This window comes from Etheostoma cragini, chromosome 14 (genome assembly GCF_013103735.1).
Source record: "Etheostoma cragini isolate CJK2018 chromosome 14, CSU_Ecrag_1.0, whole genome shotgun sequence".
Lineage (NCBI taxonomy): Eukaryota > Metazoa > Chordata > Actinopteri > Perciformes > Percidae > Etheostoma > Etheostoma cragini.
The window spans coordinates 22,558,382-22,571,607 of NC_048420.1; the positions used below are offsets into that span (position 1 = coordinate 22,558,382).

General features: G+C 41.4%; 1 protein-coding gene across 1 annotated transcript in view; it reads left to right on the forward strand.

The window, feature by feature from the left end:
* cacng7a (calcium channel, voltage-dependent, gamma subunit 7a) overlaps positions 1 to 5,516 on the forward strand; it is a 36,296-nt gene extending 30,780 nt beyond the window's left edge. The window contains exon 6 of the mRNA XM_034892577.1: positions 3,355 to 5,516. Within this exon, the coding sequence (XP_034748468.1) occupies positions 3,355 to 3,876 (522 nt within the window). The 3' untranslated portion in view covers positions 3,877 to 5,516. The remainder of the gene's footprint in view (positions 1 to 3,354) is intronic.
* The last annotated feature ends 7,710 nt before the right edge of the window (positions 5,517 to 13,226 follow it).

Here is a 13,226-nt window from a genome sequence, read left to right on the forward strand (position 1 = left end):
CACACACACACACACACACACACACACAAACACACTGTTTGGAATCTGACTTTTGATGACCAACCTCCGCTTGGCTTAACACACTTGTGCACAAACGCAGACACACACAACCTGCTTGTAGACTGCTGAAATACAGACTTTTTTTCAGTTAGACACACACACACATACATTTTAAAATTGCTTGCGTAGGAGCCCGTCACACTGCCTGCATCAATATTCATAAATGTTAATAGCTTGAATACTTGAGGGCAGCAGCTCTGTCGCAGCACCGCTTCAAATACATCTTAATATTCCTCGCTGGGAGGTGGAGTTCTCTGCTGCTCCTTCTTCTCTGGGCTCGCTGTTAGCTTACAATGCTATGCTCTCTCTCTCTCTCTCTCTCTCTCTCTCTCTCTCTCTCTCTCTCTCTCTCTCTCTCTCTTTCGCTCGCTCGCTTGCTCTCTCTCTCTCTCTCTTGCTCTCTCTCTCTCTCTCTCTCTCTCTCTCTCTCTTGCTCTCTCTCTCTCTCTCTCTCTTTCTTTCTCTCTCTCTGTACAGTTTGTCCTCTACTTCTGTCTTTAATCTTCAGTTCTTTAATCCTCTGTTGTCCCTTCCCCCCTTCTTCTTTTATCTTGTCCTCTCCTCTTGCCTTCTGTCCTTTCATCTTATCTCCTCGTTGTCTCTCTTTTTTTCTATTTTGTTTCCCGTTCCCTCCTCATTTCTCCTCTCCTCTTCTCTCTAATCCTGTTTCCCTCCTCTTCTTTTTTCTTCCTCTCCTATCTTATCTCCTGTTTACTTCCATTTTCTTTTTTAACATAAGCTTCCATTTTTACGATTCTTAACATTACTGCTCAACTTACGTCTTTCTGTCCTTCATTTTTACCTTTTTTTTATAACGTTCTGTTCTCCTTTGCCCTTGTTTTATCTTTTCTTTCTAGTATCTTATTTTCCTCTTCCCTTCTCATCTTCCTTATATACAGTATGTATTTTTTGTTTCCCATCCTCTTTATCCATTTCCTCTTCCATGTTCTCTCTTTCCTTTTCTCCTTCCCTCTCTTCTCCTTTTCCTTGCCTCTTCTCTCTGCCTTTTCTTTGTCTTCTAGATTTATATTTTCTCTTTGTCTTCTTTTATGTTACTCCACTAATCCGCTCTTCTTTCTTACCCATTTGTATTAAAAAAGAATAAAACTCTTTGCCATCCCTCTCTCTTTGCTTCTGTCCTTTTGTCTTAACTCTGCTTTCCATTTCTTTTGTCCTTCTTGCTTCTCCAAACACACTTTCTCTCCTTCCTCCACACCTTCCTCAAGTCTCCTCTTTTTTATCCTCTACTTGTATTCCCTTCTTTCATCCTCCCCCTCTCTAATACTCTATTATCGTTTCATTAATTTCATACTTTCTCCTGTCCTTTCCTATTCTCTCCCCTTTGTTTCCTTTCTATCTTCTCTTGTTTTCTCTTATCTCCTCTCCTCTATTCCTCCTCTTTTTCTTCACTCCTCTTCTTCTAATCTGTACTGAAGCTGCACAACATGCAATTTCGTGACAAACTCATTTTAAACACACTGTTTATCTCAATTTCTCTCACACACACACAGAAACACGTGCACACACACACACACACACACACACAAGCACATTCATCAGCATCTAAAGTTTCCTGGCGGTTGTAGCACTGATGTTGTGAATGAATGGTGAATGAGCTGTGAATGCTCAGCGGATGCCCCGGTGAACAACATGAATACATTTTGGATGAATGGCTCATTCCACCGCAGAGCGCCTTTCCTTTTCTTCAACTCTCTGCAAAATTATGGATTTATTTAATGTCCTCCCCTCCTGGTGGCAGTGTGTTACAGGTTAGGGAGGCCTATTCTCATGTTTTAGAGAAGCGTTTTGCATCAGGGAATTTGCTGAGAGGTCAGCATTTAGATTTGCTTATGTTGATTTATCATTAATAGAAACAGACAGCGGCCCCTTCTATCTCTCCATCTCTTCATTCTGTTCCTCAACAGACACTCCGAGTACTGTTTGATGTACCTATTTATCTAGCAGATCCACTTCATCTGCATGACTGTCCGTCACAAACTACATAAGCTATTCATGAAATGGGCAATAACAAATCAAATGGCCGCCGGTAGATAATAGGGGTCAAACTGTTTATTTCACTTGAAAACATTATTGTATAACTTTACAGTCCCTAGAGGGTAATTTGCTAGATTATCCACCCATGCTGCTTCTCAGTATGCTGTCAATATACATGATAACAAAACCTAAAACAGAATCAGAGCACATTATGAAGACATATGTTGTGCCTGCAGGAGTGAGTGATAAAATACAAGAGGAATGCAGCCAGATTCATACCCATTCAGTGCCTAAATGGAAACATTAAATCAGAAATATAAACTAGAAAGCACACACAAGAACCCAGACTTTCCCCAGGACTTGAAAATATAATAAAAATATAGAAGTATCGCACTTGCACAATGTAGGTGGATTAGAAAGTGACAAGTTAGGAAAAGAATGGTCCCGATCAGTACAGCCAAGGCCCTTTTCAGGATCCGACATTTCCCATAATGCAACTCATTAGCATCTTCTTGGTAAATGCCCAAATCTTTCAAACATGTTTTTTACTACAGGCTCTCTGGAATTAACTTAAAGTTTCCAAGCCCAATCTGAGATAACCCTGGTCACATCATCAGCCTTTAGAAAGTTCCCACTGACACTATACAATTGTTTTCCCAGTCAACTTCTCCCTTGCTGCAGTGGACCGCAGGGTGTGTCATTGCACCATGATGTCACGTTCAGGGACCTGGGTAGTCAGTGGTGCAACAGGCTTTCTAATCCAGAGTTATTTTTTAAAACTTTTAGTACTGCAGCTTCCCTTACAAAGTGCGTACTATATATTTTTTTCAAGATATGTTTTGGGCACGTTCAGCCTTTTTATTTTTGAGATACTGTATGCAAAGATGATAAGAAAGAGGAGAGAGAGAGGGGGGAATGACACGCAGCAAAGGGTCACAGTTGGGTCTCTGTCAATTATAGATACAGATCCAGTGTCCCAAGATAAGTTCTGTTGTGATTGGACAATATAAATCCAACTGAATTGAATTGCGTCTGAAAAGCATGCTAGCTTGCATACTGAAAAATCTGACCAGATGCACAAGGACGTCCTGGTAATTGTGGCATAATGCAGTTGACATAATAATTCTTTCTTTGGCATAGTAAATAGTGTGGTAGTGTAGATATTGAACGCAGGTGGTGTTTTTCAGCTGGTGTTTAAGTTCTAATTAAAGAGTAAAAAACACAATACAGAACTTTAACTTGAGAGAGACATTGCACTAACCGTTGTGTCTTTGTACTGTCCGTCTCAACGTGTCCCAGGGTGCAGGAGTGATGTCCGTCTACCTGTTCATGAAGCGCTACGCTGAGGAGGAGCTGTACCGGCCTCATCCCGCCCTCTACCGCCCCCGCATGTCCGAATGCAGCGACTACAGCGGCCAGTTCCTCCACCCAGACTCCTGGCCTCCACCGAAGCGGGGCCGCAGCGCCTCCGACGTCTCCTCCGACATCTCCATCCAGCTTAACCAGACGCCGCCTTCGCAGGCACAGGCCAAGGGGGGCAGCAGCTCCCAGCAGACGCCCTCCTCCTCTGGGCCTTCATCGGCGGCCAGCTACCAGCACCAGCCAGCCTCCTCCTCTTCCACCTCCTCCTCTTACCCACACCCTCTCCACCTGGCCTCCACATCCACCTTACCCAGAGCATCCCATGCCCACGGCCACCCTCAGCCACACCCCCACCCGAGCGGGCCACCACCCCAATCCCTGCCCATGGGGGTGCCACCCTCAGCCGTGCCTCCTCCCCGCTATCACGCGCACATGCGAATGAGCGCGTCGCCATGCTAGGCTACATATGAAGAAAATGAAGAAATGAACATTTCCAGAAAGAATATCTGGAAATGGGGGGGGGGGGGGTAGATTGGCTCTGGTACAGCTCTTACACACCACAAGAAAACACACACACACACACAATCACAAATCCTGTATCCTCGAAGTGTGTGGGAGGAGGGATGCAGCAGAGTGGATGAAGCAGGGAGGTTTGAGGAGAACAAAAAGAGGAGAGAGGATGAAAGAAAAGAGGGGAGGACGGGAGGAGAGGCGAGTGGGCGGATGGTATGACTCACTGCTGATGCCGAGCCCAAGACGACGACAGACACTTAAAACTTTTAACACGCTGGGAGGAAACACGGTGGGGGAGGAGAGAGGGATGCAGTTATTAGGAGCATCAACACGTTGTGCGGTTTGTGACGGGTACGTTCATCATCAGGACCGCGACACACAGGAAACAGGAAGCTGAATCATTTCCAAACTGTTGTGTTCCATTCACAAAAACAACAAAACAGTGGATCTGGCTATACATGTATTATCCTGTCATCAACAAGGACTGAGGAGACCTGCTATAAAAAAAATGCATCTACTGTAACATGTTTTCCTAATTCCATGAACATGGTTGGGAAAGTTACTTCATCACGTCTTGATTACTTTTGATTACTTTCTAAATAAATGTTGAAATCCCTATAAAAACATTGACTTAGAAATCAAAAGTAGGCTGCTGTTACTGTGGCTTTTGTTTATGAGAATACATGATTTTAAAAAAAACACACACACAAACTCCTGCCGACACAGGCAGCACAATCTCCAACCAGACCGGCCTGCAACCCAGATGTCATGTGAGCTTTTGTTGCTCAGAATGGATGAATTTGCAGTAACATGGGTTCAGTTTGTCGGAGTAACAGAACACAACCCCTTTGACACAATGTCAGCATGTCAATGGTACTGTGGATGCAGATTTGAATGAATAGAGTATGTCCACATGTATTGAATTTGTCTATTTAATTTCATTCACGTTTTGAATGTGTGTACCCAAAACAATAAGCAGAAAACCTTTGATGTTTTGACCAGTTTTCCCAGCCTAACTAATAAGTAAGCCTAACTATAATTACATTGGCCAATTTTAACATTAAAAACATCATACTATCTTATTGCTTCCCAGCCCTGTTCATGACAAACTGTATTTGAAAAGAAACAGGAAGAATGCCAATATCATGAAGAATGTCCATATTCTTAAAAATCAGTATTGCTTACAACCTGGGCCTGAAATTAATACAAGAGTAGCCAATGAGAAATGATTGATTCATTAATCGAGTTTTTTTGCCACAATTCACATTTAAAGATGTAGTGCGTAACATTTTAATATTAGTGAACGTCCGTTACATTCCATACATTGCCAAATGAGTTGCTCCAAAGCTATTAAGCTCAGCACAACTCTTTTTAATCATCCGTGTCCTCCTTGGCTACCAGCAACTTTGTGGACTAAGGGTCACGGAAGGCTTGTGTCGTGTGGATGCAACGACCGTGGTGTTGTCATTACTTGTAGAATTCCTCATGGGGGGCGACAGAACCTACTTTAAAGTCTATAGCTTTACACCGAGACGGCCATTTCCTTGGATTTGAGCCCATAAATGTGGCAGCACATAAAAAGATTTTAAAAAAGAAAGAAAAACGTATTCTGAGAGTCATTAATTATGTTGATTGTGTAATATATTGACAGCACTTAAATGCTAGTTTGAGAATGATGCTTGTGCATTTCCTGTATTTCACCTTTATGAGGCAAACAAAGGAAAAGAAGTGGCTAGTAAAGAGCCTGTGTGGCTAGTGGATTTAAACATCCAACTGCCACAGTGGCTGGTGGCCACAAACAGTTAACTTCAGGCCCTGCTTGCAACATTTTCCCATGTACTGCACCACTGACAAACACAACTAATATATACACCATCACAGGTTAACTGTATTTGCATAGAGCTTTACACTTCAACTAAAGGAATTCTTCATCCCCTTCATGCTGAAACAAATGTTACAAAAACGTTATCCCGCACATCACTCACAGGGTGTAAATATTACAGTATATTTTAGGTGTTTTAGCTATTGAATTTTCTAAGCTGTTTGTATTGTGAGAGGGGAGCCATGCGGATGAATGTTGAACTTTTCCTGGGATGAAACCGAGACAAGTTTTAAAAGTGCCGAGCGCAGCTGGAAGAGCTTCTGTGGGAGCGCCAGGAGTCTTTCTGGAACGTCGGCACGGACACTGACGAACAGGGACGGCCTGTGTTCACAGTGATCAAAACGGCTGCCTTGACGATGCTGTTGCCACGGACATCAGAATTACTTTTTTTAGGTATGTACATAATGATATAACAAAGCTTAAATCTTTAAAGCCAGGTTCAGATTGCACTCCGTTTGAATCCATTCAGTTCAGAAAATATAATATATATATGAACGTGACTTACCTGTTGACTACCAGATGTTTTTTAATGGTAATTTCCATGATGATAACATGAATTCTGACGGAATAATTACAGTTTATTTCTTTGAATGACAATGTGCTTCCTGAATTGACAGATTTGAAATGGAACCCAACTCTTCCTGGTTTTAAGTAACAAAATAAGATTTATATAGAGAAAAGATGGACGTAAAGACACGGCACTTTGATGAACACAAGCTCATATGGGAAGCAAACTGAAAACACGAGTGCACTGTGACAGATGGCTTTGCATCCCATTTTACCTCCTGCTTTAATCTATTATTAATGCAACTAGCTCACACCATCGATTGGAGATTCTAGATCTTATCACACATTTCTTGAGGGTCCAGAAAATTCCTTATCATATTTAATTTAGAGGGGGGAAATAACTTGTCTGCTGACATGAAGAAAGATCAACTCAAGAAACGTATATCATTTGATGGGAAACACCTGGGAGTTCGGGGGCTGGTGCTAGGAAGGGTCAATCAGAACCATGACCAGATTAATCCACTACCTCCATCACACGCAATGTACTGTATGACCGATTCCTAGTTTGTTCACAGTAGGCGCTGGCTTGTCCACACAGCATTCCGGGATGGGACTAAAACGCCCTCTGTTTTAGTGACATTTCTGTAAACCAATCAGAATCGTCTCCAGACCTGAAACAGTGGCTCTGCAAAATGGTCTCGGGACGGAACTTGTTTTGGCGGAGCATTTATATCCCGCTCAAGAAAACACCACGTACAAAATAACATCTAGTTAACTGTAACCATGCTGTCATTTAAATAGATCACATTACTGTGGGAAAACGTCATTTGCTCTTTAACTGTATATTGTTTATTTCATCCAAAGCAATTCCACCAATCGATCACAAAACTTCCAAATTAGAGAGTAAACGCCATAAACACGTATCTTTTTACAGTAATTTAGTGAAAGAACCAAGCAAGTCTTCCTTGTTGCACAATCCTAATCTTCTGCAAAACTTGCCATTTTCAGCGTGTAGCTTGCTAGCTCAAAGGCTTGTTTTGCCGTAGCGAGGGGATTTTGTAAATTGCAACACACACAGAGCAGAAAGGAAAGGGAAAGGCCTGACAGTGTGCCAGATGTCAGGTTTTATTCTGGAAATGTAGCCTCCTTCTGGTGATCCAGACTAGTCCACTCCTCATAGTCCAGACTCCAGGAAAACATACCGATTTCTTTTTTTCTGAGCGCCTGTAGCACCACTTATCCACACTGACTCAAAACTTGAGGTTAAAGGCTCATTCTTGACTTTTGAAAAGGACAAAACAGTCAGGAGTGTCCACAGACCTTTGCAGAAGTTTAGTGATATTCTTCAACAACAACAGGAGATTTTCAGTTTGACTCCCATTGAAGTTCTCATGTTGCACAGTGACTTAAAGATTGCTTGTTTTTGTAGCATATTAACAATCGTGCCCAGCATAGGGCATTGTTTGTAGCCATTTTTAGACCTACAGGGGAAAATGTTATGCTTACAACCTGTGGTACCGTTAAGAGAAAAACAGTGTAGCAATTTAACTGCGGTATTAGCCTCTTTTATGCACATTTGCTATGTGGAAATTAAATAGGAAATCATTTAGCAGCAGCTGAGTATGAGAGCTTTTGCTGATGTTTTGAGATGTTTGTTTTAATTGCCAAAGCTGAGCATTCATGCTGTGTAGTGATCACACACACACACACAGACGCATACACACGCACACACACACACACACACACACACACACACATTGCTAAATCCCACACATCACAGACACACTGTCTTCAGAGACATATCTATGTAGCTGACTTTTGAGGAATTGTTTTGCCATTTTCGGATTCAAATAAATTTGAATTTAAATAAATCAGAACATACAGTGCAGACATTTCTTCGAACTGTGATTACGGTGTAAATATTTTTACTGAAGACGCTGTATGCAGTCCACACAAGACGTGTCTACATTGCCAAGGTAGAGACGTTTTCATGGTCATATGTGTTTTGAGTCCAGTGGTATTTGACTGACTCTATACCTGTCAAAAACGACCTTATCATTTATCCGACTATAATTATTCTGATAATTCCTCCAGACCGTGCTATTTGCAGGATTGTGGTTTTTATCCACGAGCAGTGTTAAGTTAAAAACCAATAAAGCTTGCCAGGTTCCAGCCTCCTATTTGTCTGTGTCATATCTGCTCATTTAACACACTTCTGATAAAGGATGCTGTGGTTAGAATGCACATTTGGACATGAATCCAAATCAGCGATGCAGTGCTAACTTCTGTCATTTAATGAGTAAAATAGGTTGAGATGGCAGCTTAAAGTGCACATTATAAAGGCCTGTTAGGGGCGTCCAGTTAGCGCAGTTGGTAGAGCAGGTGCCCATAGACGTACATATATATGTATACACTCATGTGTGTGTGTGTTTACTCCTCGACTCTGACCTGCGGCCCTCATTCCTCCCTCTCTCTCCCCTTTCACTTCTTCAGCTGTCCTGTCATTAAAGGCCTGAAATGTGCCAAAATAATCTTAAAAAATGCCTGTGACAGAATTATAATTGAACTATTTTATCTGGATAAAACATTTGGGGAATAAAATAGAAAAATGGGATTATTTTAAAGATGATGTCTCCTAGGTCAGTTTTCATTGAGCTGACCTTTCTTTCCATAACACATGTACTTTGTTTGGTATGACGGTCACAGAAAGTGCTTTTGACCTATTCAATTGATTTCCCTTTAATTAATTTGGATTAAATTGATTCATTTGGGAAATGTGCATTAACTGCGTAGCTTAAGCATTTAGAAATATGCATCAGGGTTAAAGTGTTGCTCTTCATCAGAGATGTTCAAACGCTCTTCGGGATTTATTTTAGAAACGACCTACTGGGGCGCCCGGTGGGCTCAGTTGGTGGAGCGGGCGCCCATACATAGAGGGTCACAGGTTCAACGCCGACCTGTGGCCCTTTACTGCAGGTCATTCCCCCCCTCTCTCAGCTGTCCTGTCAATAAAGACCTAAAAAAAAAGACCCAAAAATAATCTTAAAAAAAAATAACGATTTACTCGCCTTCACACCAGAACAGAAACTGAAAAGCTTAAGTTGATAGTAATACATTTTCATTGCATTATTAATCATGATTTACCCTTAGAGGACAATCAAATTATAGGTTACAAAATGAGTCACAGATTTATTTGTTCTAAAACATATTTGCATGTGTTAACACCAGCACTTATGCAACAATCGCAGGCCTGAAAAAGAAATGCATTATGGTACATTATTAAAACATGAGTCAGCTTTTGCATAACACATTCGCTTACTGAATAACAACCTTTGAGGTTGTATGTTTTTTTTTAATATTAAGTGATATGGAATTATTTTAATTGATATCACGACGCCTACCATACAGCAGCACTATCATTTATGTCTCCAGGTTCTATCAACTGTGGGTACACGGACGTGGATCGGGGGGACCTGTAATTCCTCCCGTAATTAGTCAGGGAGGTAAACTTTTATAAGTGAAGGAAGATAAAAACTTTGGAATTCGGAACAAAGCTGTGAACTGAGATAGTTCTGCAGTAAAATGACATGTTTATAATCTTTGGAGTGCCTATTGTAGTTGATGAACATACTGCTTATGTGTATAAATAGTAATGTTAGCAGTAATGAACCTCTCTAATTATTATAATGTTGTGAGAAACTTAAGAGTTAGTGGTGCTTGCTCAGGTTAGCTCAACCATAGCTGAGTTTAAAGGGCGTCAGGAGAAGACATTAGGGTTATGGTAAGTTCACTGTGTTTTTTTGTGTCTAAAGGAGGATTGAAAACACGACCGTCTTGAGTTTATATGAACATTTTCTGTACTCTGTCTTGCATGTTTTCCCAGAGAAAAAACAAACCATGCAAAAAAATGTGATTCTTGTTGTACTTTAGCTCCATTCAAACTCCACTTGACTTCAAATCATCACCACAAACAAGACATGATGAATACTGTATGTTAGGACAGACGACGGCCTTTTCCTGGCCAACACATGCAGGCTTCTGTGTGTCGGATGTATCGTCGCCTAAACGAGATTAGCTTCACCTGTTGTCTCCGCTTCAGGGATCCTGATAGGTCCGGCTCTCCAATCCAGAGGAGCCAATCTGGGGTGGGGGGTTGTGAGAAGCTATAAATGCTTGGCCAGTGTAACACTTGATCTCGTGTTGGTAGACAGCGCTGTCCGTTTTGTCTTAAAAAACTGTTTTCACAAATGTTGTGCAATTCAGTGTGAAAAGAAATGGAAACACCTTAAAATGATGTCTCAAATCAATTCAATGTAGGAATACGATTGCAAAACAGCATGTGATGTTAATACCTACAGGTTTTTATTCACCTTAAAAGCAGTTGGACGGAAACACACTTTCACCAGCTTTATTCGCATGAGTTTTTTACCAAACTTCAAATAATTAGATTGACAAGTGGATGGACACTTAGCTAGTAACAAGCAGTATACTAGATCACTCTTTTGGTTATGTTTATTTGATTTGGCAAACACCTACAGGCCCTTTTATCCCCTGGAATTCTGCCTCACATTTTTTGATTTTGTTTGTATCAGTTATCTAAGCTCCTTTATAATCAGAGTTCTAATCCAATATTTAGACATCTTTTATGAAGGCAGGGAATTAATGTCAGGTGTTCTTACACATAACAGACAAAGCTTTAGTGAGGAAATGTGACTAAAACAGGACTAAAAAGTGTTTACAATGACACCTCAGAGGGCAGAATATGACGTGTTGCAGGTGTTTCCACCAAAGCTAATTAGACCGATTTGGTTTGAACTGGTGTGGGTGTTGGCTGCAGATAAGCTGTGGTCAGAACAATCATTTGTTCCGCCTGAAGTAAGAGGCAGCAAATCTTGGAGACGTCAATCAGGCGTGTTTTTATTTCACACCTACGTGTTCCTGAGAAAAAGCCTAATCAGCCAAAATAACAGAGCCCACCTGTGTTCATGCACCGTGGGGTTTTAAAAGCGAACCAAGCTGGTGTTAAAAAAAAAATCCTCTAGTCTTATTTTATTTCTGGACAACCCTCATTATTCCTTTGTGATTTTGAATAAGTAGTCTGACATTAATTACAAAGTTTGCAAGTTCTTCTGGAACTTGATGTTACATGTGAGTGAGAATGATGTAACGCTGCCTGCACAGCTGAGCTCACAGCTGCACATGTCGTTTCAGTTGCAGGAACAGCCTCTTCTGATCAGAGGACGCAGTTCCACGTGGTGGACGCAGATCCCTATTGCGGCAGAAGGTCTGTCCCAATTTGGACGAGTTATTTAGAATGGCTTGGACACATTCACACAATTGTTGTTGTTGTTGTTCTGTACGTGGACACAGACCCAATTTAAGATCCAACCATTATGTGTTTGTGTGTTGGTTGAGATCTCCACTTTCGAGCAAAATTGAGATGAAACACTTTATTTTCTGCATTCTGGTGAATTTTTCTGCAACAATTTGTGCCTTTCCTGCATCAGTGGATGGTGCAAATCTCCTTATTTATGTGATAGAAATAACATTTTGGGGTGGGTTGCAAAGGCCAGTTTTGATCGTAGGGGGAGTTGTATGCATCCCCCCTCTAAATTACGCTTGAGGCTTTACTTACATAAAATATCAGAAAAAGATCTGAATAAAACTAAACGACGTCCTATTCTACCAGCCTGTTTCTCACATGAGACAACGCAACATAAATAGGTACTTTGTCTGCCAGTTAACACTCAGTTTTAAAGAGAAAAGAGAGAGAAGACCAAAAAGCAAAAAATAAAAAAGTCAAAAGCCCCATAAAGTAACTCAACATAAATCAATAAAAACATGAACACCAAGGTGACTCAGCCCAAGCAAAAACAGCTGTTTGTTTGGGCACGCTGATGACACAATGAGGGTCAGCTGAGCAGGTCCCAGTCGGAGGTGAGTAGGTGATAGGAGTCAGGTTTGCAGGAGCACCAAACCCACCAAAGGTCACTGCAGAAACCTCATGACAGGTGTGGTGTTCAAATGATGTGATGTTGACAAGGGGACGAGGAACAATTATGACCCCAGGTACAGCTTTGTTTCACGGTGAGAAATTACACACTTATATTTAGATTCAGCAACGTGTGTGTGGTGTGTGTGTGCATTTTAATTGTAAGACAGGCTAGCTAACAAGTATAGAGGGCGGCACCTAGCAATTATTTTCATTGTCGATAATTTGGTCTATTAAGTGTCGGAAAATTGTGAAAAATGTCAACCAGTGTTTTCCAAGATGACGTCCACCAACGTCTTGTCCCCAAATGACTCCAACCGATCATCAAAATAGTTGGAAATTGATTTTAATAGTCAATAACTTATCAATTAAGCTTAGCTCTCAGACTATCCATGACCTAACACAAACACATCGCTGAAACGCATTCATGAACTATACACACTCTTCTTAACAATATTCATACTTTTACTTTGATTTTAATTCATTTATACTGTTTATTGATCCCCAGTGGGGAAATTACAATGTTTTGTTAGTAATCGCTACACACAGGCCTGAAATACACACACACAGAGCGAGTGGGCTGCCAGTGCTGGAGCGCCCTGAGCAGTTGGGTGGGCTACCAATCCAAACTCCGTACTTTGGTAATTGATCCGGCGACCCTCCGGTTCCCAACCCAACTCCTAACCCTACAGACTGAGCTACTAAACACCCCAAAATAAATGTGGTAACGCTTCACGACTTTGCGTGTCGTTTATTCTAATCCAGAAAATTGTCCTGCTAATATTTGTTGACGTCTACTTGTAATAAGTGTTTGAGTGCTTGCCATGTGGCTGCCCCACCCCCCCCCGTCTTGTGTAATCTGCGCCCGCTGTGTGACTGGACTGTGAATGTCACGGAAAGTTCTGGCTGACTGGC